The 23,563-nt window shown below is 47.6% G+C and overlaps 1 protein-coding gene across 2 annotated transcripts; it reads right to left on the bottom strand.

Annotated features, from left to right (window-relative positions):
• Window positions 1–690: 690 nt before the first annotated feature.
• myo7ab (myosin VIIAb) lies at window positions 691–19,750 on the bottom strand. 2 transcript variants are annotated; one of them, XM_062558053.1, is made up of 48 exons: window positions 19,686–19,750; window positions 18,767–18,880; window positions 18,487–18,639; window positions 17,193–17,377; window positions 15,203–15,324; window positions 14,965–15,107; window positions 14,744–14,857; window positions 14,494–14,647; window positions 14,316–14,392; window positions 14,075–14,194; window positions 13,817–13,959; window positions 13,490–13,700; window positions 13,254–13,389; window positions 12,498–12,604; window positions 12,254–12,295; window positions 11,673–11,810; window positions 11,270–11,428; window positions 11,041–11,133; window positions 10,629–10,723; window positions 10,432–10,516; window positions 10,084–10,302; window positions 8,983–9,300; window positions 8,271–8,477; window positions 7,987–8,163; window positions 7,798–7,887; window positions 7,477–7,604; window positions 7,128–7,254; window positions 6,905–7,024; window positions 6,634–6,807; window positions 5,939–6,166; window positions 5,660–5,830; window positions 5,474–5,591; window positions 5,256–5,382; window positions 4,856–5,025; window positions 4,589–4,779; window positions 4,216–4,340; window positions 3,983–4,140; window positions 3,259–3,412; window positions 2,993–3,148; window positions 2,800–2,905; window positions 2,560–2,673; window positions 2,363–2,450; window positions 2,155–2,261; window positions 1,886–2,071; window positions 1,677–1,793; window positions 1,475–1,558; window positions 1,259–1,378; window positions 691–1,162 (listed from the first exon to the last, which is right to left on the bottom strand). In XM_062558053.1, the coding sequence occupies exons 1-48, from the start codon at window positions 19,701–19,703 to the stop codon at window positions 1,070–1,072; spliced, it is 6,582 nt and encodes a 2,193-aa protein (XP_062414037.1). In that variant the 5' UTR covers window positions 19,704–19,750; the 3' UTR covers window positions 691–1,069. The 2 variants fall into 2 exon arrangements, with proteins under 2 accessions (XP_062414037.1, XP_062414038.1); XM_062558054.1 differs by lacking the exon at window positions 12,254–12,295.
• Window positions 19,751–23,563: the final 3,813 nt, after the last annotated feature.

The raw sequence follows: 23,563 nt of genomic DNA, 5'->3' as shown, positions 1-23,563 counted from the left end.
GTTGTGTTGGCTTCATTATAATAAATGTTTGACTAACCTTCATTCATTAGTCTCCATTCTCCTGATCATGAGTATTACATGTATAAAAAAAGTCGAATAGTTATAGCATGTAAAAAGAGTCGAGTACTTTCAGCTGTTATTTATTTTAATATTCAATGTGATCATTGGTGTTACTGTTACCCGAACAACTATGTGCTCTTTAAAAAATATCATCTCTACATAACGAGTGGTCACATGACCCACAAACAGTGTTACGACTTGATGTTTAATAAAAACCAACGCTAATTTAGAAAAAAAGACACCATTCCTCTTCTACAGTGAGTGTACATGAGCTAAAAAAAAATCACTACTGTGGCACACGTATGGTCCGTTCCTGTGCACATGCACGGCTAAACATTTACATTTAAATCCGGTTTTACATTTCCAAACTGGACAACTAAATAGACTTAACAGATCATGAGTGGTTTCTTTTAGACAAGACGAAGCTACTTCACAAAACAAAATGAATACTTTACTTTATAAAACTGGGTGGATCTTGTTTTTGTAAATCAAGCAAGAGGGCAGAGTTCCGTTTTGTTGTCTTAAAGCTTCTTATATCAAACTCCTGACAACATACAAGTGTTCCATCTTTCCTTCATAATTCAGACTCTAATTGGGTTATTTGCATTTGAAATCGTTTCGTCCCCCCCCCCCCCCCCCAAAAAAAGGCTAATTACATTTTGCACTCGACACTGTAAAAGGAACCCGTTCCCTCTTAAATGAAAAAAGGGATCTGCTCTCACTTATTCTCCATGTGCACAACATTTCACGGAGGACTTCCTACAACCTAAAAAAGACCGGTCCAACAAATAGAGAAGTCCTCGCAGACATCCGACTGGACCCACTCAAGACGTTAAATAACGTAGGGGGGGGGGGTACTTTAAAGGCAATAGGTGAGTTTGTTTTCTTAAGACAGAACCCATACAGAATGGCATATATCTTGATAATCACTTTGGGAAACAATTCACAGTAAAATGCAGTATTTAGTCTACATGATTCACACTGTGTGTGAGACGGTGAGCCGCTCCGCTCACTTGCTGCTGCGCCGCGAGGTCCGTTGCTTCGTCATCGTCGTCAACATCTGGCTGATGTAAGAGGTCAGAAGGTCGTCCATTTTGTAGCCCTGCGGGGGAGGGGGGGGGGGTTGAGGTCAGAGGTCGCGATGCACTGAGGCCGAGTTTAAATGTATTTTATCGATTTCGGGGGGGAAGCGACTCACCAGCGAGGTCTCACACAGCAGCTTGCTGCCTCGCACCAGGTTCCCGATGGTGATGTGGAAGTAGGTGTTGCCGCTGCTCCAGTTGGAGATCTTGGTGAAGGGGTGAGTGGTGAGGATCTCCTGCAAGCAACGCCGACAGCTTAGCGCCCTGCGGGCCGAACCCTCGGGTTTTTCGGGCTAATCCATAATACGAAATATGAACAAGTGTGGACTCACCCGAGATTTAGGGTCAATGAGACTAACGCCGTGTTTGTTGATCGCTATCAGAAGGGTTTCCGGGTAATTTGGATCTGTTGTTTGCTGGGAAAAAAAATGATGATGCTTTGTGAATGCGGGACTAGAACATAATATTTCTACACTTCAGTCTTGACACTTCTATCTAATCAAAAGGCCTGAAAAAACGACAACTACTATTTACCTTGACTTCAAAAAAGGCCGAACCGAACGTGGTCCACTTGTAGATGATCTTGAGGAAGGAGAGTTTGGCTTCTTCTCGAGTCTTTGCCGAGTGCTTGTTGAACAGCGACGCGATGGACTGAGAGGGGAAACGCACACACGTGTTCACGTCTCCTCATTCCTCCACCGTTTTGGCGGTGAGATTTTTTTGTTGTTGAGATGCCCGCTCACCCGCTTCCACTCGTCGGGTGGCAGGTGCCTGATCTGGTCTTGAGGGACGAGCTCCTTCAGGACCTTGGAGATGTTCTGGAAGTGGGTTTTGTCGTCGTCAAACTTCACCCTGTAGATCAGAGCCGCCAGCTGGTGCACCTCCTCCTTCGGGCACCTGTGGTAGCCGCGCAGATACTTGGGCAGCTCCTGTGGAGGGGAGACGGCAAAGGAAATAGTTAGTGCAGTAGGAGTAACATCAAGCAATAAGGGAACCGTTGCGTTGGTCTCACTTGGTAGTAGTGGAAGATGGAGTCGGCCATGGAGTCTTTTCCCGGCACGGTGTTGGTCCACAGCTTCTTCATGAAGAACACCTGATAGGTCAGCGAAGGCACCGCACCTGCAGGCGCGGGGGAAAAAAACAAAAACACAGGAGGTCCTCAGACGGGAAGATGCAAGAGGCCCAGTTGCGGAGGTTCTAGAGGGAAACACCGTGCGCACCGTCCTTCGCGGTTCTGGCCTTCTTGATCCAGTCGGTCAGGTGCCTCACGAAGTCGAAGAAGAAGTCGCCGTCGGGGACGCTGATGACCTGCAAAAAAAGAAAGGAAAAAAAAAAAAAACGCCGTCATGTCCCACTAGCTACTAAAACAGATGTTTCGCCAGGATCCAGGAGGGCGAGGCCACGCTGGCGTCTTCACCTTGTCGGTGATCTTCACAAAGAGACTGAAGCCTTCGGAGGATTTGAGCAGAAGACGTCCTGAGATGTTGTGGCAGAAGTCTTTGGCCTTGGTGCTCGACTCCACTTCGAACACCTGAATCAGATGTGATTAAATGACTTTAAAGGTGACAAAGTGACGAGGGCCAATCAGAGCCTCGTAAACATCATCTTGTCGTTTGGCAATCGCAGTGAGAATATTTTGCATTTTAGCTTCACCGACCTCGTCCGAGTCATCGGGGAAGTAGACTTTGTGAAAGATCTGAGTGGTCTTGTGCTGGATGGCCTCCACCTCCACCAGGTGAGGAGGGTACTTTCTCGACCCATTTCTGCAACAAGTATCAATAGTGACAATTAGTAAATTAAAGAAGACTCAATGAAGTCAAAGCGAACGGAGAGGAGGAAGCTGGCGTCACCGCAAGGCTTTCTGCAGCCGCTGCATGCAGTCCGGAGCCAGCTGGTGGTGCTTTCTGGCCTGGAGGAACTTCTGCACGTGAGGCAGGAGGGTGTTACTGGGAGGAAACAAACCAGTGCAAAGCCACAGCAGCTCCCAGCCCTTCTCTTCACTGTACCTACACACAAGATGTAACAAAAATGAGTTCTTATGGCATTTAAATGTAATAGTAGTTAAAACAGCTGAATACTCTCCATTACTTTCCGTGTGTGCGCGTTCCAGACTCACTTGATGTGATTATCAGTCAGCTGTTTGAGAATCTGGCAGAAGATTTCGTCTTTGAGCGGCTCTGCCTTCAGGGCCCCCTCGAAGATCTGGTCGGTGAGCTCGTTGACGGAGCGCACCCGTTTGGACGGGTAGTCGCCCATGTACTTCATGACGGGTGGGGGCCGCGGTCAAGGACACCAACCAACCAACCACAACAGGCCGTGTGTGTGTGAATGAGTATCTTCCTCCATACTTTGCGGGAGGGTTGGAACAGTTTGGATCTACTTTTCTTTGTGACTTTCAACACTTTTTTGATGAATGATTGTTCACAGAAAATGTCTATTTGTGTTGCAAATTATTAGCCCGCGTTAACGGCCCTTTCATCTGTGACAAATAATGTGAATTTTGTTTAGTTGACGAATTAAAACTGGAGGTAACATACAAGTGCTTTTAGTCTCATCTAGTTTGCAATTTTTGACATGATTCCACCTAAGTAAAGGTAACAAGGAACTTAAAAATCTCGTCATGCCAAAACGTCTCTATAACTTGTTCACAGGAGATAAAAATGTTAACTTTTAAAAGTTGATATAGTCATTACAAACATTTAACACAGTAGTAACAGCTGATTCAATGTAGAAATAGGTCTAATCATCACTCATGTCCGTTACTGTTGTTTTCAGGGAGGAGAGAGGGATTAAAGTCAGAATAAGGGCCCATCGATACAAACATGTCAGCTGAAGGATATCTATGAAGGCCAGTACGGCCTCCTGGGAGAGCTCCTCGTGAGCCAGCACTTTCTTCAGCAGAGGCTGCTTCAGAGGCTCCCTGGTGCAGCTCCACAGACGGTCCTTCCCTCGGCTCTTCGAGATCATCACCCTGCTCAGGGTGCTCTTGGGAGGAGGCCTGGAAGGAAGGGCCGGATATGACAAAGTGTGTGTGTGTGAGTGTGTGTGTGTGTAAAGGATCAGGGAAGCGCACCTGAAGTAGTCGTAGGAGAACTCCTCCAGTGAGTAGGCCTTGGTTTTGTCCTCGATGCCCGAGGCACTCGTGTGGGACAAACCGATGGATTCTCGCCTCTGATCAGGAGTCATAGTCACAAGAGCCTGAGATGAAGTAAAAAAAAAAAAGGATTTAGGGATTGTGAACAATGAAAAATCTTCATATGGATTTTGTCTGAATGCATCAGGGGACCCAAGTCAACGTGTGAAGCGTGGGGCGGCGGTTAGCATAGCTTAGCATAGCTTAGCATAACGACTGAAGGGCCGATGGAAACCAGGCTGGCGCCTAGCGGGACCAGGCCAGCCGTTTCTCATCTCGGGCCACGCCCACCGGCGCCGTGGTCCCCGCTCACCACTATGTCGTACTGCGGCCTGGTGATGGTGGGCACCACGTAGACGCAGTCCGCGGGGAAGTCCCCTCTCTGCTTGGTCCGGTCGTTGATGCCGTGGGCCCAGCCGGAGTTCATCACATGCTCCCCGTCGTGCTCGTCCAGGATGATCAGATCCCCCTTGGAGAAGCTCAGGAATGTGGAGTCTACCCCTGCTTTGAAGTAAAAAACATGTATTTTAAGTTATACTATACAAAATGTTTTTAAATACAAGACCTCAGTGAATCTTACCAGGGTTGGAACAGTCCAACAGTGCCACCACGTACTTGGACCTCTTCCTCAGCCCCTCGAGGAAGGCGACCACCAGGTCCCGGATGTCCTCCGCGTTGTTGGAGGTGAACGTGTACTCGTCGGCTTTGATGGTGGCCAAAGTGAAACTCTGACCCTGAAGTTTACCCCCTCTGAAAGGTGAACGTTGCACTTTAATAAAAAGCCGGTGCGTTTAAAGGGGCTCTTTGAGCAGAAACAGAATGTTACAAAGCTACAGTAAGCGACTGCTTGGCCTGGAGCATCACTTCAGGGTATTATCACATACTATATATATATATATATATACTTTATTTATGAGAAATACGGGGATTTTTGCTGTTATAAACCCACAGCTATAATATTCATAACTTCTTCATCTTACCTGCTGCTGGACACGGCAGTGATCTCTGGGAACGAGAGCTCCAGAAGGACCTGCTCCTGTTCGTCCACGAAATAAACCCCAGTCCAGTTCACTGCCACGATCACGTCATTCTTAGGCAGACTAGGTCCTGGATGTGGATGAGGGATATTCATGAAATAAAACAACGACATACAGATACCTAGTAAGGAATACGTGTGATAAAACACGGCCCCACCGACCTGAGAACTTGAAGGCCTCGTAGAAGCGTGAGAAGAGCAAAGGCCACTTCAAACGAGCGAAGTCCACCACGTCCTCCTTCACCTTCTGGGAGGTCAGCCTCCTTTTGGAGTGGAGTCCCTGCGGAGACGCTCACAGTTAAACCACTGTGGGAACGAGTTGTGGGTCTCTGGCGGTGCGTCGGATACCTTTTTATGGGCGTTGATGATGAGCTGAGCCCACTTGTCTGCGGTCTTGGTGGCGGTGACCTCCCTGTCGGGGATGTAGGAGGGGATGAGGGTGAGGAGGCGATCCTGGAGGAGCTCGGAGCCGTAGTCCACGTAGTACTGCTGAGAGGCCAGCTCTGCCAGGTCCTCCTCCTGCAGGACGGACACAGCGCCAGGAGACGGGAAAAAATGGCCGTTTATTCAATAGTTTATCAATTAATTCACCAGGACAGAGTTTCATTTAAAGACAAAGCGGCTCACCCTCTCACAACGGTACTCTCCGAATTTCACGCCGCGGACGATCTGCTGGTAAATGAGGTTGGTGGCGACGTAGTCCTCGGCGGGGTTGTGCCAGGGGTTGAAGATCTCCTTCCTGAAGAACAGCCTCCAGGGAGCGTTCCTCTCCTGGGCGCCCTGCTCCTTGGCGTACTGCTCGCACTGGGAGACGGCGTCCATGACGTGGTCGCTCCCGCTGCCCAGAGACGACACCTGACGCAAAGAACGTTCGCAACTTCATCCCGGGAGCCTTCAAGTCACCCGTCGCTCTGATTTCAATGTACAACCTCTGTGTCGCATCAGAGAACATCTGCCTCTCGTCTGAGGGGACAACTTGGTGCCGTATTATAAGAATCTGCCTAAATACCAGCCAACCCCGTTTCCAATTTTGTGACTGTGTGTCCCAGCTGATCCAAAAAAAGGTCATTTAGACCGATTGAGACCCTATTATTTAGAGCATTTAACATCAACACGACTGGTCTAACCTCCAAATCTAACCTACCAGTCTGACCTACTGGTCTGACCTCCCAGTCTAACCTCCCTGTCTGACCTCCCGGTCTAACCTGCTGGTCTCACCTCCCAGTCTAACCTCCCAGTCTGACCTCCCGGTCTAACCTGCTGGTCTCACCTCCCAGTCTAACCTCCCAGTCTGACCTCCCGGTCTAACCTGCTGGTCTCACCTTGTCAAACAGGGCGATGTACAGCGAGAAGCCAAAGCGGTCTCTCAGGTTGATCTTGTCGGCCAGAGCGTTGCAGAGCTCACTGGCGCTGGTGGCGGAGTCCGCCAGGAGAGTCTTGGTGGTGCCGTCCATGAACGTCACTGGAAGCATGATGGGCTTCTTAGATTTGGTGGCCTGAACGGACGAAGAAAGATCGTGTTCAATTTAATAGAATTTGATAACAAAAGCTCACATTTTATGCCCAAAAGCAACTTAAAATGATGTTCAGTACCTGTAACTCCAACCAAGATGGCGGCTGGGTCCTTGTGCGGTTGACAAACGTCCGCCTCAACCTTTCCTCACAGTACGGAGCGTAACCAGGGGGCCCGTTGATTAAAAACGTCCGTAAATACTGACAACAGGGGGGAAAGAAAGGAAAGTCATAAAAAAAGCCGGATGAGATTTCTCATTTTTCCCGCGGAGCTCGACTCCGTTACAGAAGTGGGGTCGTTTACTTTGACAAACTTCTCGGAGGGGGCGAAGCAGCCCACGCAGAGAGACAGCAGGATCCAGCCGCGGGCGTGGCTGCTCTTGGACGGGTTCTGTGTGAGCTGTTTGCAGATCTGACAGTAGACCTCATCCCTGAGTCAGAGAAACAACAGCTGGACTAAACCTCACATCCAAAGCACACGGCCAGAACAAACTGCTTTATTCTGAACAAAATCTATTACATTTTATTGGTAAAATTGCCCTGAAATAGATATTCCCAAGAAATGTGGATTAATTACTAAACATTTTTGTCTAAATCACCCTTAAAGTAATGCTTCTCCCATTTTAACATTGGACCTCTCTGATGGGACCCACCTGAGGGCGGGCCGCAGTATCCCGTTGCCGATGATGAAGTGAAGTTTCTCCAGGTTGGAGGTGGGTCGGTCCTCCAGCATGCTGTTCCCCTGGAGACCGTAGTCCACCTCCGTCAACCGCCGGGTCACCTGACACCGACCGATAGAAGAAGAACAATTAAAACCGATAAAATGAACCGATGTCCTGCCCACCGGAAACAACGGGCGTCCTAGAAGGAGAAACTGTGGTCACGCAGCTCTTTTGCACAGCAGAACGAGCAAGAAACAATAAATATTTGTAATTTCGATGGTGAACGTTGGGTCGTTGGTTTTCGCGTCTCACCTCCTCCGTGATCTTGGTTTTCCTCTTCAGGGTGAGCGACACCAGCTTGTGCCTCACGCTGTTCCTCTTCTGGGCGTCCACGGAGCTATTCTGTGGACGCAAGCGGGACGACCGTCACTCACGCCTCCTAAACCCCCCCCCACCCACCCCCCCACGTCTCCTCAACCACGGGCTCCGTCCTCGTCTCACCTCCCCCTCCACCTGCAGCTCCTGCAGCTCCCTCTTGTACGTCCTCTTGCCGAGCGTCTCGTAGATCTTCGTCATGACGGGAATCTTTTCGCTGCCGTCGCTGATGACCATCTGGCACTTGGGCTCCGGCAGGTCCCCCATGAACCTCAGCACGGTGATCCACACCGCCAGCGCAGCCTGCAGTCACACCGCAGGAGGTTTAAAAAAAATATGAGTGGATCTTCAGGATCGGTTCGGGCAGGGTCTGAGGAGGCGTTGGGGCGAGGTGCGTCTCGCTCTCTCACCAGCTGGTCTCCTTCGTCCTCGTGGAAAAGCAGGGGTTGTTTGAGGGGTCGTCTGATGTAGGTGGGAGTGGAGACGCCCTGGAAGTAGGTGGCCGCAAACTTGGAGAACTTGTACTCTGACAAATCCTCGTCTTCCTCATCGGGCAACGGCATGGCTTCGTTCAGAACCTCTTCGGCCTCCTCGCCGTCAGGCGCTTTCTCCAAATCCTGAGCGAAAAAACACAACACGTTATTTCACATGCAACATTTTTAGCATACTAATAATGCACATATTACACATAACTGTAAATGTTATGCGCTTCCTGAAGTGGTACTTTTAATATATATAGAATTTGATTATTTAAACAAATATTTTCTGTGTAGTCCTGAGTTGTAGCGGGATAATAAAGCTAAACAGTGAACATGAAACAATACTGTAAGTTACAGATATTATATGGAAAAAAACATAATGTGTGGACATAACCCCCATAATTATTATGTTATTAACGTATCCTACTGTATATGGAATTTCCCTGTTTGTTGCCAAAAAGTATTTTACGTTTTGTCTGAGAGTTTTTTTCTAATTTAGTTTTAATCAAACCAAAATAATGATGCCTGAATATTAAAGAAGATTAAAAAAAAACGTATTCCTCTATAAAAATGTTTGCATTCCATTCAGTGTTTTCTAGGACAACAGAAGTAGAAGCGGAACTACAAGCGCATCGACCCGTACCTCGAAGCCAGCCGGCGCCCGCCCGTCCTGGTTGGGCAGCGGCCCGGCGCTCCCCAGGAAGCCGAACACGCGGTCGACCATGTCGGAGTGATCCACGGGCTGCTCCTTCTCCCTCTCCATCTGCTGCAGCATCTCCTTCTTCCTCCTCGACTCCTCCCTCTCCTCCCGCTCCCTCTCCTCCTGCCGCTGGTCCAGCATGACGAGCCTCTCCTGGTGCTTCCTCTCGGCCTCGGCCTTGGCCCGCCGCGCCGTCATCTGGTACCGCAGCTGCTCCTCCTCGGCCAGCCGCTGGCGCTCTGCTTCCAGGCGGTGCTGCAGCTGTGAGGGGGGGGGGGGGGGAGAGAGAAGGGTCCACAGAGGCAGGTTGGCTTCTGACCACTCGTCCACTTGAGGACTAGAGCAGAGGAACTGAAGGGTGGAGGTTACAGGTGGAGACGGACTAAAAAGAGTTTAACGAGAGGACTGTTGTTGACCACTGAACGCAACGAGGTTCCAATGAAGGCGCTTCCATCCGCTGAACTTCCTCCTGGTCCTGGTCAGATACTTCTCCGAAAGCTATTTCTAGTTCATCAGGCTGATAACAAACTGAGATTAAACAAACGTTTACAAAGCAAATTAATTTATTCAGCATTATCTTTCAGAACAGGAAAAGAATTGGAAAGAATGGGCAGAACAGCAAAGCAATTTTCTTAATAAAAAAAAAAAATCATTCTTAAAAACACCACCGTGCAACGAGGTTTAAACTAACATATTTAGAAAATATCAAATATAAAAGTAGGTTTTTACGGTGACATGTATCTTAGGCGGGGATCACATGGGAGACTTTCTTAACACAAGCAAGTCCTTTTCGTTTGGATGCACTTTGTTTAAAGGTCCCGGTGTGTATCAAACAAAGCACAGATGGTCCAGCTACCGCAACTTTCCCCCAAAAAAAGACACGTTTACAGATACGTCTGATTAAAAAAAAAACACTCTTAAAAGGCCGGAACAAATCTCTGAAATGACTTCCTGCCACGTCCGCCCTCAACACCAGCGGCCCTCTCTCGCCGGCCCGTTAACCACGTGGTACAAGTAGCAGTAGTAGACAAAAGGACTGTTTACCTCCGCCCTGAGCCTCTGGCAGAGGCGCCTGGCTATCATGCCCCTGGTGTAGGCCTGAAGCGTCAAGACGGCGCCGAGGCGTCGCCAGAAGGCCCGCCGGACGAGGAAGCCGCGGCAGCGGGCCTGAATGAGGGTGACGCGGCGCCGCGTGGTGCGGTAACTCCTGAAGTGCTTCCTCGACCGGTAGACGGCCTGCAGGCGCAGGAAGCCGGACTGCATCTGGGAGGAGGGGGGAGGAGGAGGAGGAGGAGGAGGAGGAGGAGAGGGTTTCAGCAGGCGGGAGAGGACGGCAGCGGAGGGGGTCGGACAGGTTTTGGGAGTGGCACGCTGAAGGCGTGAAGGACTCACAGTTCTGTAGTTCTTCCGGCATAGGTAGCCCCTCCACACCTTCTGCAGGAAGGTCACGGCCCTCCTCAGCCTGAGGAAGTGATTCCTACAGCAGGAGACGGAGAGAAGCTTTTACACGCTGCTGGACTGTGAGGAAAAAAACATTTACCCCCATTTGTCTGCATCTGTTAGGTGCGTGTGTTGCTTTTTGCATTCACCGATCTATGAGCCCCCGCACGGCCTTCTGGATGAGGATGACCTTGTCAGTGATGCCCGCGTCCCTCTCGATCTCCAGCTGCATGTCGTGATGGTCCTGCAGAGACGAGTAGAAAGAAAACAGCCTCAAGCTATCAGGGACCCAGGGGGTCACATTCGATTGCAACAAATTTGGTTCATCAGGAATGAATGAGGCAAACAAAAAAAAGGTACATAAGGTACATGGATTTGTTTATTGGATTAGATGACAATATATATATATATATATATATATATATATGCAACATTGCAGTCTTTTCATTCATTTCACTCTCTGTTCGACTATGGCACCAAACGGGAGCCCTGATGGCGACTGAAGGTCGAGATGCTGCACTCAAGGCGTCGCAACTCTTACACGTACACAAAAACAACAACCTTTAGGAAGATCTTGGTCTTTCCGATCTGCCAGTCATCGTAGTTCCCCAGCCGGGCCAGCACGATCTTCTGGCAGGTCCCCCGTAGGTCGTCCTGGAAGGACAGAGGACGACGTCAAAGTGACGAAATGCCTTTTTTTCTTATCGCGTAATGTGAATGTGACACTGGTATTTTATGCATCTCAGCAGAGGTTCATCCTCTTCAACTACTGTACAGCTCACGTACGGACCTGTACGTGAGCGGGTTTGACGCCCGGCATCAGGACTCTGTAACGGTCCACGAACTCCCCGAAGGTGTACCGGATGGGGTAACCGGCCCGCCGTATTCTGATGGTCTCCATCATGCCGGAGTATCGCAGCTGGCGAATGCACAGCTCCCTGTCAAATAACTGGAGAGCAAACAGACAGAGAAACAGACGGGAGAGGATTTTGATGAAAATCTGCTTTCTTTTTCAGAGTCAGATGAAAGCAATGTTAATGTCTTGGAAACAGCTAGACTACTTAAAATACTGACCTTAATTGACCTTTTCCAATCAGACAACAAGTCACATGGAGACATTCTAGAGGCTTCCTTTTTAATAATATTGAACATTTTTTAAACTCGAACCCGAAGTGCTGTTTTTCTTCTCTCACCATCGGCTTTTTGAGCTCGTTGGGTTTGATGCAGCGGACGAAGAAGGGCTGGCACACGCTGAGCGTCCTCATCAGCATCTCCAGGGAGCGCTTGAACTGACTGCTCAGCGTCGGAGAGCGTTTCCTCGTCTCGGCGCCCTGCAAGCACACGCCGACCCGGAGGGGGGGGGGGGGCGGGGGGGTGGGGGGTTGGAGGTTGGGGACGGACGTGAACTCATGTTCCACCGATTCAGAGAGAAAATGACAAATATTTGGCTCCTGTGACGAACATATTCCTGGATCATCATCAGTTCAAAGTTTGGAAAAGCCCCCTCAGATATTCCTGCCAAAAAGCAATAATCGCTTTTCTGAAATGAATTGTTGAATTGTTTGCGCCGGGGGGTTTGCTGGTTATTTTCCTCATTACGTTTTATCAAATAAACACCTTCCTCCCCCGGTTGCTGCTACAAACAACCTGCAGACTTCTCGAAAAAAAAAAAACAAGAGCTTAAGGAACAAAGTCCAGCCCTAGATTTCATGTTTTTTTTTCACGGACACACACGGGCTTTTCTGAGAGACCCCAAGTCGATAAAGACGATTACCTTGGGAGCAGGAGTGCTGGGCTGCTGATAGCCACACAGAAACTGATGTGAGAGGAGAAGAAAGAGGGCACAGAGAAGAGAGAGAGAAGAAGAAGAAGAAGAAGAAGGAGAAGAGGGGGCGTAACATTAGTAAAGAAAAACAAAAAGCACCATGAGGAGAAAAAAAAAACCCCCGAAGGGAAGAATTATCACTTCAAGATATTAGTACACATGTGTTGATGCAGGCGGTCAGCAGTCGTCTCACCATGGCCACGTCCGCCTGGAAGATCTGCTTGATGAACTTGTTCCTGGACGAGTGGACGAGCTGGATGATGTCGGTGTGGAGGCTGTCTCGGTTTTTCTCCAGGAAGCCTGCGGGGAAAACAGAGAGAAGTTCAGATGCTTAAAGAAATGACTCCTGAAAAATAATTCAGTCAAATGATGTTATCGGGAAAATAGTTTAAGATTACTCTTTAATTAATTCATGGAAAAGCATGATCTTAAAATTATTTTCATTATAAATTAAGCTAATAAGTATTTAGTCAATTAATTGTTTGGATTGAAAAATGTAAAATAATGAGGAATTACCAAGTAGAGACTTCCAAACAACAATATTTCTAATATGTTGCAATAATTAATTTTGTTAAAAGGAAAAGCAGCAATTCATCACCTTTGTAAAGCTGGAAACAATTTAAACTTAAAATATAGATCTTTCAAAACATTTAACTTGTAAAGTCAAAGGCTGTTAGATTTGGAGGAAAAAATACATTATTTATGTATCACAGAAAAGGAAAAGGACAAAATGATACTTTTACTTTTGATGGCTTTACATTTGTCCGTATCTGCCACTGCGTGTTTGTCTCCACTTGTGATTCGTTCAGGTCGAGCACATTTGGAAAACTCTGCTTCTCTCCGTCCCACCTGACCTCTGACCTCACCACAATTGTCTCAAATTGCAACACAACCCATCCAAAGAGCAAACGTTCGCACAATACTTCTATACTGAAGCAACAGAACGCACCTCTGGTTTCATAGTTCACCACGCCGGCAAAGTGTTGGATCCCAAACTGGGTGGCGTAGCTGTTTTTGGGCGGGACGTAGTTGCAGTTGAGCTTGTGCTGCGAGTTGAGCTTGTAGAGCATCGTGGCGTCGGTTCCCTTCAAGAAAGGACAAAGGAGCAGGCACCGGGCTCAACAAACAAACACGCAAAAAGACGCAGGCACATCGATGCACGCAACCCGAAGCCAGGCGCCGCACCTTGGGGAACTTGCTCTCCTCGTCGATGAGGGAGATGATGTTCATGGGTTTGTTGGCGATCATGTCCAGCGCGTCCTGGTTGTCCGTGAACTCGATGTGCTGCCAGCTGATGTCCTCCAGGTTGTACTCCTCCTGCTCCAGTTTGAAGACGTGGCGAACGAAGAACTGCTGCAGGTTCTCGTTGGCAAAGTTAATGCACAGCTGTTCGAAACTACAGGGGCGGGGGGGGGGGAGGAAGCCGCCGGCATTAAAACGACGACGCAAACACAAGCCCGGCGGGCTTCATCAAACGAGATGTTGGGAGGCATTCGGGGGGGGGGGGGGCACCTGTTGAGGATGAAGTTCTCAAAGCCGAAGATGTCCAGCAACCCGATGGACCGGCGCGCGACGTTGCTCTCGCAGGAAGGCGGCCGGTATATGGCGGCGTTGATCTTGTCCACGATCCAGATGAACAGCCGCCCGTAGATCCCCTGTTGAGAGGGTCACTCATGGTGTCACAGGCTCGTGCGTTTCTCGTACATCTACACATTCACTGTGTCGCTGCGGTCCGGCTTCGGACTTCAGACTTTTTTTTTTTCCTGGCACCTTGACGAAGGCGTCCCTGACGTCCAGGCCTTGATCCACACTGAGCGGCGTGGCGACGCTTTCGCCGCGAGTGATCAGGGTCCGCGTGGTCAAGCACACCATCACGTCCTTCGGGTCCACCTGAAGCGCCGCGAGGAAACGGGAGAGGATTCAAGAGGGTTCAATTTAAAGCTTTTTTTTTTTTTTTTCTTCAATAAAGGACCATTGGCGCGGTATTACTAGTACTTTTACTTTCACACACCTCCATGAGCGAAGCGGCAGTAATCAGGTCGGGAGACCTCACGACCACGCAGGCGTCCAGGTTGTCGTACGTGCGAGCTGAGGACAACCACAAAAAAAAAAACGTCGTCGCCCTTGTCACGCATGTAACACGTGACAAAAAAAAAAAATCAAAAGAGTAAAGGCGGCGCTCATCTCACCCTCGAAGCGCAGGTTGCCCATGTGCAGGATGGCTGCCAGCAGCTTGGATATCTCCCAGTTCTCCGTCTCAGTGAACATGAGGACCTTCATGGCCGACAGGATGCTGGAGTAGTCGCTAAGGTCGTCTCGACCGTCACACGCCGTGCACTTACCCTGCAGGGTATAAAACATACGTGTTTTAACATATGTAGTTAAAAAAATTTAAATAAAAGGTGTCGCGGCAAAACACTGACTCGGCTGCAGACTCACCATGGTCAGGTAGGAGTAGTCCGTGGCGAGGCCCAGGCCCAGCTTGGCCTTCATCTCCGGGGCCATGCCCTTCAGCATGCAGTAAAACACGTGGTAGTTCCTCTCATCCGGAGCCTGCAGGAGGAGAGGCCCAGAGAGAGAGAGAGAGAGAGAGAGAGAGTCAGGAAAGGAGACAAAAGTCAACAGAAAGGACCTCCGGGGGCCCCCGCGGCGTCTCTCACCTGTCGGCACACGCGGGACTTCTCCAGCAGGTACTGCTCTATCTTGGCCCCTTCGATCGCCCCTCTCTTGTTGAAGTGGATGTCCACGTACTTCCCGAAGCGGCTGGAGTTGTCGTTGCGGATGGTCTTGGCGTTGCCGAAGGCTGAGCGGGGGTCGACAAACCGTACAAGTGAGCGCGGCGGCGGGGGGGGGGAAGGAGAGCTACAACCAACTGGAAAAACACGGCGACTGTCTGACCCTCCAGGATGGGCGTGGCCTCCAACACCTGCTGCTCAATCCACGAGTGTTGTCCGCTGATGGCGGCGAGGAACTGCAGGATCAGCTTGGTGCTCTCCGTTTTCCCGGCTCCGGACTCTCCGCTGTCACACAGGTTGAATTTTGTTTCTCTGATTTGATTTACAGACTTAGGTGTAAAAATGACAAATCACTATTTGGGAGATGCTCATGAGGCGGACTACTTTTGGGCTTGGGATGAGTTGCCGGGCAACTGCTCTAAAGAGGTGCTGGAAGGGGATTTATTACAACCGTCGGACAGATGCAGGCCAGCAGTTCCCTCCTTTCTGCCTTTCATGTACTATGACAAGCTAAGCTAAGCTAATGGGCTTCAGACATGAGATTCTCAACCATAAATTAATTTAGTTTTAATAATAATACAAATATGCTAAAATAATGCTGGAGTCGGCCCGTCAATGAATGATAAATGTCAAAATGACTGTGAGTAAAATAAATATATATATATTTTTTTCTTTCTTTGAAGAAACACATAACAACACTTGCATAACTTGTATATTAATTAGGGCCGGGACTCGATTAGAAATATTAATCTAATTAATTAGATGCTCTGTAACTAATTAATTGAAATGAATCGCATTTTAATTGCATAAATATTTGACCTGAGAACAGTGAGAAGTAATTTTTTTCACATGGATTTTTATTTTTGTTCAACCAATTCCAGCAGACAAGTGTAGCAATAGCATATTTAGAAATATAGTACTTTCAGAAATTCAGGTAGCCTATAGGTAAGTAGACCTTCTGTAAACTATGTTTTTTTAAGTAGACCAATACTTTCAAGTACATTCAGAACATTGGTTATTTTTAGATTATAGACGTGGACTTAGTTACCCTGGTCCTTAAACCAGTCATCTGGTGCAGTGTGGGTTGGGTGTGGGTCCTTGTACTCGGAGTGGGGCTAACGTCCACGCTAGCTGCTAATTGTTTTGCGTTGAGGTGATACTTGAGGCTCGATGTGAATTCCTTGTTGCACAGCTTGCACACAACCACGCTCTTATCGACGCTTCCATCCGTGTGTTTATTATAATAAGATTTCCCATTCACGGGGCCACCCGACACGGTCTCGTCAGCTTCTTCGTTCATGTTCACTGTGGTTTGTTGTTGTCTGAAGTCATGACCGCTAGTTGGTGCTCCAGTATAATCGGTCCTCCGAAACTCATCCAGTGAGAAACGTTCCGCAGTGCAAAAAATAAGTGTAAAAATGCGTAAAAAATGTTTAATGTGTTATGTTTTGTGTAATTAATTAATCTTAATTCACATTGTAATTAATTCATCTTAATTAACGCGCTAAAGTCCCGGCCCTAATATTAATGCATAAAGTTGGGGTTTTGGACCACACAAACTCATTATTTTTAAAATCTAAGTTAATGAAGTTTTATGACATTGTTGAGTTCCAAACAGTACAAATGCTATATAAGGCGAGGCACAAACTATTACCAAGTCAAAAACAAAGAAGGTTTCAAGGACGTATCGGTGGTTCTGCATTACGTGATGAATTGAACTTTAGGACGCAAAAACATAGTACAACCTTGAAAAGTTTTAGCCTTACGGTTAATGGGGTGCAACTGTGGAATAACTTAGAGATAGACATGAAACAATGTCCAGATATCAACCTGTTTAAATATAAATACAAACAAAAGATTTTTGACAAGTATAAAAAAGAAAATATTGTCCATTAGGAGTATTCTACCATGATCAGACATTGTAAGTGTAAATAATCCCTCTTGCTTTTGTTTTGTAATTGTTGTATTTGGCACTATGGTCTGTAGTACTATTGTGAGATGACAAATTTCATTTAATTTTGGGGTGGGCGCCTATAAGCTCTTTTGCTTCGGCGCACCCCTTTCGAGCAGAATGGTTACTGCTCAAATAAATAAAAAATTAAATGGCAATATACGTGCCCCCCCCCCCTTCTTAAGCGGTTCAGTTCACACACCTGATGATGCAACACTGGTCCTTGTTGTTCCGCTGCATGTTGAAGTAACAGTTGTCCGCGATGGCGAATATGTGCGGCGGCAGCTCGCCGATCTTCTTGTTGGTGTAGAGGCGGATCTGGTCCGGCGTGTAGATGGGGAGCAGCTGGTAAGGATTGGCTGCAACCAGGATCGAGCCCGTATACGTCTGTGGGAACCCCCCCGCCAAGAAAACACAAAGAGCACATGTTTGTATAGGAATTTAAACATCGCACATCTCCACAAAATGGTGCACAACTTGAAAACTGTTGTCTTCCTCGTCTCAAGGCCCAATTTGTAAAAGCATGTCACAGCGTAAACACTCCCGTTCGCCCATAATGTGTTGCACCCGGCAGCCATTTATCTGGATTTTCGGTGTTTAATTGCATATTTCCCTGAATACAGTGAAGAGTGAATGAAGAATGGAAGGGAAGCTTCAAGCTAAAAACACAACCTTGTTTTCCAAGGCGAAGAGATGAAACAAACAACAAGTAATATTGGGGGCTGTAGCCGGGGGAAAACTGCTTATTAAACGAGGAAGGCAGAGGAAATCATTTCACTGCCGCTGCATGTCGCATTTAGCGCTGACCTTTGTGGATTAGGGAAGTTTGTTTGCTTTGAGAATTACGGAATTCAAAGTTTGTGAGTGCACGAGCAAGAATGAAAGTCAGTTAATGAAACAACAGAAACACACGGAGACCAAGAAAAAAAAAAATTTGCGACCTCCTCGTCCACCTGAACCATCTCTATCACGTGGAAGCGTTACGCTAACGCTTCCCGGAGTCTAAAGTCGACGCGAAGAAGCGGCCGAAGCAGCAGAGATAATTAGAGTAAAGAGCCGCATGTTAAACACAGCAAATATAGACATGGGGAATGTGTTAAGAGGCAGCAGAGCCGGAGGGGTTACAGCGAATGTTTCTATTTCGACTTCGTACTCACCCTTCCACCACAGTTCGTCTACATGGAGAGAGAGAACAAAACAACCAAAAGCTATTATAGAACTAACTGGGGAATGCACAACACATTTTCAAGTTTTCCGGAGCTTTGGGAGAGACTGAGCTGTTAAGCACCAGCTAATATATAACGATATATGCACCGTAAACCTGCGTGAGCCCCATGAACAGGTGTGACCCGCGCCACAGATCACCTCCGTTTGGCTCAGAAGGAAGAACAGAGTCCTCTTCTTCCCGTTTTGAGATTACCCGATGTAAAAAAAATAAAAATAATAATAATAAAGAGAGAAGAAGCTCGAGGCGAGCGAACCAAGGGGGCACTAACGTAGATGACGCGTTCGTTGTAGCGGATCAGCAGGTTGCGGAGGATGCCGGCCTCGTTGAGGTCACCCAGGCGGATCATGTCCTCCACCCCGTGGATGGAGGTGGGGTGCATGGGCTTGATGTTGGCGGCATTCTGGGGGGATATCGAGTGCTCCTGCAAGAGAGAGAGAGAGAGAGACACTCAGATGAACTGACAACCCTTGGCTGAGAGACATATTTCCTATTTTGGTCAAATTGTGACAGTAATAGAACATAATAGACTGATAGAATAATAGACTCACCCTGCCCTCGTCATCCAGGACCTGGATCTGTCCAGAGTCACACAGCTTGACCACGGCTCCCACGGGGACGTCAAACTCTCGCCCCGTTTTGAGGTCCAACCACACATAGTCCCCCTGGACGGAGAGAGAGAGTCAACAGGGTTCAGGTGCTGGACAGTGAACACAGTAGGTCGAGAGAGAAAACTAAAAAGGTTGATAGAAAATAGAAAGATTCCATATTAAACTGTATTAAAATATACTAAAGACTTGAATCTGACAGCGTTCAGCCTAGTGTGGATATGACGAAGGTCCCTTTAAGAGCACTTAATTCTCATTGTATGTATCAGTCCATGTGGTTTACTGTAGCAATGACCACCACATGCTTCATATATTCCCCAAAACAAGTGAAAAGGTTTGTGGATGATGTTGAGAAAGCTAAAAAATAAAGTAAAAAAAAAAAAAAGACAAGCTGACTTTGATAGATAGGATAGATTCATTTTGACCTTTGCACGGATTAAATGTAACGTGCGAGGGGATGAATATTAACTGTGTGACTATTCTGCAAATAGACACAAACATGTTGAACTATGAGAAACTAGAGACAACATTTGACCTTTCTTCAGGCTGTTGACCCTCTGACCTTTTGCATTAATGATTAACATCCTCCCTTATATAATTCATCCGGTATATTCTTATCTGGTTCGGATTTTGCAAAAAAATATAATTTATATATCAGGCTTTATCTAATCTTTTGAGGACATTATAATTGAACTCCTGCTTATCTGTTTAAAAAAAACAAAAAACATGGAAAGCGTCACCTACAAAAAGGTGATTTAGTGAGTTGAGCAGTAAGAAGAAACTTTCTGCTTTGTACCTTTTGACGGTTCCTATTACCGCTTTAAAAGCGACACCGGAGATGTTTCCACCCGACGTGACTGACCTGCTGCAGAATGACCATGGTTCAGACCCGGGTTGGTTCCAGCGCATCAGAAGTCACCCCCCCCCCCCGGTGTGGGCTCTGCGGAGGAGACAAGTCACGGGCCTCAATCAGACAGGGCCGCTTGCAAATGAACACCGGACGTAGCATCCGTGGGCTCTAGTAGGACAGAGGAGACTAGTGAAGGAAAGGAGGGAGGGGGTCAAAGGGTCTGGTGGGGGGGGGGGGACGTTAAAGGCTTTATGGATTCCTGGAGCTAATCTCATTGCTTAAGTAGAAGCCCATTATGACTGCTGAATCATTTTCTCTCTCCCCCCCCTCTGAGCAGCCTCTCTCCTTTGTTATCCTCACTGTACCCGGCCCACGAGGACGTTCAGGACTCCAGTCCAAAGCAGGAGATGCCCCCCCCCCCCACGCTGACGAATAGCTTGTGTGACCAAAAATAGGAGCGGCTGCATGCGAGATGACGAGGCCACGAGGTAAAAAGGGGGATAAGTGTACTAACGATCCATTAGGGGTCCAATAAGTAGATTAACATTCAGTTGCACGTGCCGCACAAACAGTTCAGACAATTCACAGAAGGCGCACTGTGTGCGATTCACCTTGAAACGGGCGCAGGTGGACGGCTCTGGAGCCCGTGCAGCAGTTATTTTCTATTAGTGTGCAGGACGTCGCAGAGACAGACAGGAGCCGGGCCGCGTGGCTCCTGTTTGTCCAGAGCCGCAGGGGGCCGATCCGTTAATCCCAAACACAGACCTATGGATCTGTGCTTCACCACTTTGAGGTTCTTGTACTTCACTCAAGTGTTTACACCATGGCTTTTATTTTTGTATTTTTCCTCCAACGTAATTATTCGTTGTTATTTGATGATTCAGTTCTGTACTTTAACTATATTTTGATTCAATGATCTTTGGAATAAAAACCCAAACTATTAACTATTAAGTTTGTAATGTGACGTTGACCATATTCAACACCTTTTTTTTATTTTTGGTAATATTATTTGCTACATGGCACTAAACAAAGTATGTTGCTACGAGATGAAAGTAGTATCCTAGAATACAATCCTAAGCATTTGAAGAGATTAAACGGGAAATAAAGCAATTTGTAACTGACAAATGTCTGTCCCACCAGAACAGCTCCAAATAATTAAATAAATATAAAAAAATAAAAATGTTCAATTCGACCTCAGAGTTCGACACGTCCGTCGTCACAGGTCACGTGACCTCTCGTTAACCGGCTGTGGGATTTTCATGCAAAGGCCCAATAACATTCTCGCTAATGCCCCGGGGTTCTAATCTGCGTGTGTGGCCCATAATGCCTACATGCGTGTTTACTGTGTGTGTGTGTGTGTGTGTGTGTGTGTGTGTGTGTGTGTGTGTGTGTGTGTGTGTGTGTGTGTGTGTGTGTGTGTGCGTGTGCGTGTGCGTGTGTGTGCGTGCATGAGTTGTGACTCACATGGCAGGGATTCAGAGGAGCAGGCACAGAGAGGCATGAAGCATTCGCTTTTAATGGTTTTATGGTTCCATGAGTTCTGGTGGTTCGGTCTGTGGAGGAAGATTTCACAGAAGACCAGAATGAAGGAGAATTCAGTGCAACTCAATTAGGAATCAGGGTACTTTTAACCAAGAGTCACTTTGAGCTACTTGTAGGGTTTCATTGTTCTACCTCGCTGCTTCCTGGAGGGTCGTATACTTTTAACTCCATTGATCTGATGGCCACAGTTAAATCTTTGTAAGCAACATTAAGCAATAATTGAAAATATTTTGAGACATTTTCTAAATCACATGTTCATCATATCTCCACTAAGTGGTGACAGCACTTTGACTCCCTCTAAAGAATCCTCACTCAAGGTCATTTTCACATTTTCTCATGTAAAAATGGATCTAACTGTGGCCTATCAAACAGAAAAATAAGTTTTACAAGGAAAAATAAATCATGTGTTCAGCTGAGACAACGAGAAGAGTTTCTGCTTCTCATTCCCATATTTTAGTGCGGACTGAACATTGAATTTAATTATTTCGGGGGTCGTTTATTCAAGGTTTCTTCGTCACGTCTCTAGTCTCATTATTTTACTGCGCTAAGCAATTACGCTACTCATTCTATTCCATTTAATTCACTGTCTCACAGAGACAATTAAAACCGCCGTCTCATCGGACATGACATGGCAATCTCTACTGGAATCTAAATTGGAAATTAAGAAAGCCTCCAAAGCTAAATGCAGCGCGCGCACACACACACACACACACACACACACACACACACACACACACACACACACACACACACTAGGAGGCAGAACGGCTCCTTTAAGCGCTGGCACAGGCCACAGAGCAGTAAGAGGCTTTGGCCTAAAGCTACAGCAGAAGCACTGCGGCCTGCTTGCAGGTTAAGCCCTCGGGCCTCGACCCCCCCCCCACACCGCTCACCTGCCCCCCCCCCCCCCCCCTCCCTTACCTCCAAACACACTCTGTAGATGTCCCCCCCCCTCGTCGTCGGCCCGGTCTCCTCTCACACCTGTGGCCCCCCCGAGGAGGAGTGCGTGAAGAGAGGTGCAGGACTGGAGCAGCAGCAGCTGAGGTACCGGTTCCTATATTTCTTCCGTCGGCCCCCGTTCTTTGAAGTAAAAAAAATAATAATATTCTCCCGTTCTCCTCCTTTGACCGTTCTCTCGTGGCCCCCCCCGTCCTGCAGGGTCGGCGGCGGTTCGGGGGCCCGGTTCCCAGGGTGTTGACGTCTGGGTCAGCGACGGGGCTCCGGACTCACTCGCGGCGTCTGGTCCGTGGCGGCTGATCCTGATTAGCCGAGAGGTGGAGCCTGTGGGTGGTGGTGGGGGGGGGGGAGGGGGGGGCTCCACTTCCAAGTTGTTGCCACATTCGAAGTAAACTGAAAAGAAAAAAGGTCACTTCACAGGTAAAAAAAAAAAAAGGACAAAAAATCGCTTCCATCTTTGTGTGAATAACATTCTTTAATTCAAATCAAATGATGACAAAGATAGAAAACGTTTTTTCCTGTTTTATTTCAAAGTCATGCCACAAGTTGACATTACATACAAAAGAAAGAAGTATAATTTCAGATTGTAGCTATATAAAATAACCACAGTGTAACCGAGAAACACGCATCGAAAAATAAAATAAAAATAAAAGCAATACAAAAAGGAAAGCTCAAGTTGAAAAGAAGGACACAGACGAGCACACAGCACAGAAGACACAGCACAGCTCTCTGAAGCCATCAGTAAACACACCGGGTCGGAACGCCAGGTTAAGTGTATATAGAAATCAACAAGGTTATAAAATGCTGATAAAAGATCCTTGTTAGAAAGGCCGTAGCATCTCCTCTAAGTGTCACCATGCAGAAGGTACTTCCAGCCTCCGGTTAATAAACATCAGCAGAAAAATACACGAAGAAGCACGAGCTCGTCCCTGGAGCCGACGGTGAAAAAGCCCGTGGCGACCGGCGAGAGTCCAATTGGGTTCTGGGGCCGATGTCCCGTAGCGTTGGACGCATGCGAAACCGCAACCCACGTTAAAAGCCTCTTAAATAACCACAAAACAAAACCACCAACTTCTCATCACTCAAATATTTTCCTCTTCTGCCTTGTTCGTAGTGCCAGGACACACTGTGACTATTTGGTACAAGTGTCCTCCCTGTTCTTAGAAGATGTCCTGACCTGTCGCGACCTTTTAACTCAAGGAGCGCCGACGTCAAAACCTAAAAACCCCGATCAGGCGGCGTATTCTCCTAAATGGCCTTAGACAGGCTGCATTAGCTCATCGTACCTTTCTCTGGGGAAAAAGGAAGCCAGTTTGTAGCACACGGCTACAACTTTTCAACTCATGCGGAGGTGTTACGGGGCTCGGAATAAGGCAAATAAATCATTAGAT

The sequence above is a fragment of the Pungitius pungitius genome, chromosome 16 (assembly GCF_949316345.1).
Source record: "Pungitius pungitius chromosome 16, fPunPun2.1, whole genome shotgun sequence".
In the NCBI taxonomy this organism is placed as follows: domain Eukaryota; kingdom Metazoa; phylum Chordata; class Actinopteri; order Perciformes; family Gasterosteidae; genus Pungitius; species Pungitius pungitius.
Note: the sequence above shows the minus strand (reverse complement) of the source record. Positions and strands in the feature narration are given on the sequence as shown.

Excerpts from the sequence above, each read along its gene's own strand:
- myo7ab (XM_062558053.1), bottom strand. Across the intron at positions 15,108-15,202 it reads GGCCACGCCCATCCTGGAGG|CCTTCGGCAACGCCAAGACC; the intron begins GTCAGACAGTCG and ends ACCCCCGCTCAG. Across the intron at positions 7,605-7,797 it reads AAACCAAGATCACGGAGGAG|GTGACCCGGCGGTTGACGGA; the intron begins GTGAGACGCGAA and ends GGTCGGTGTCAG.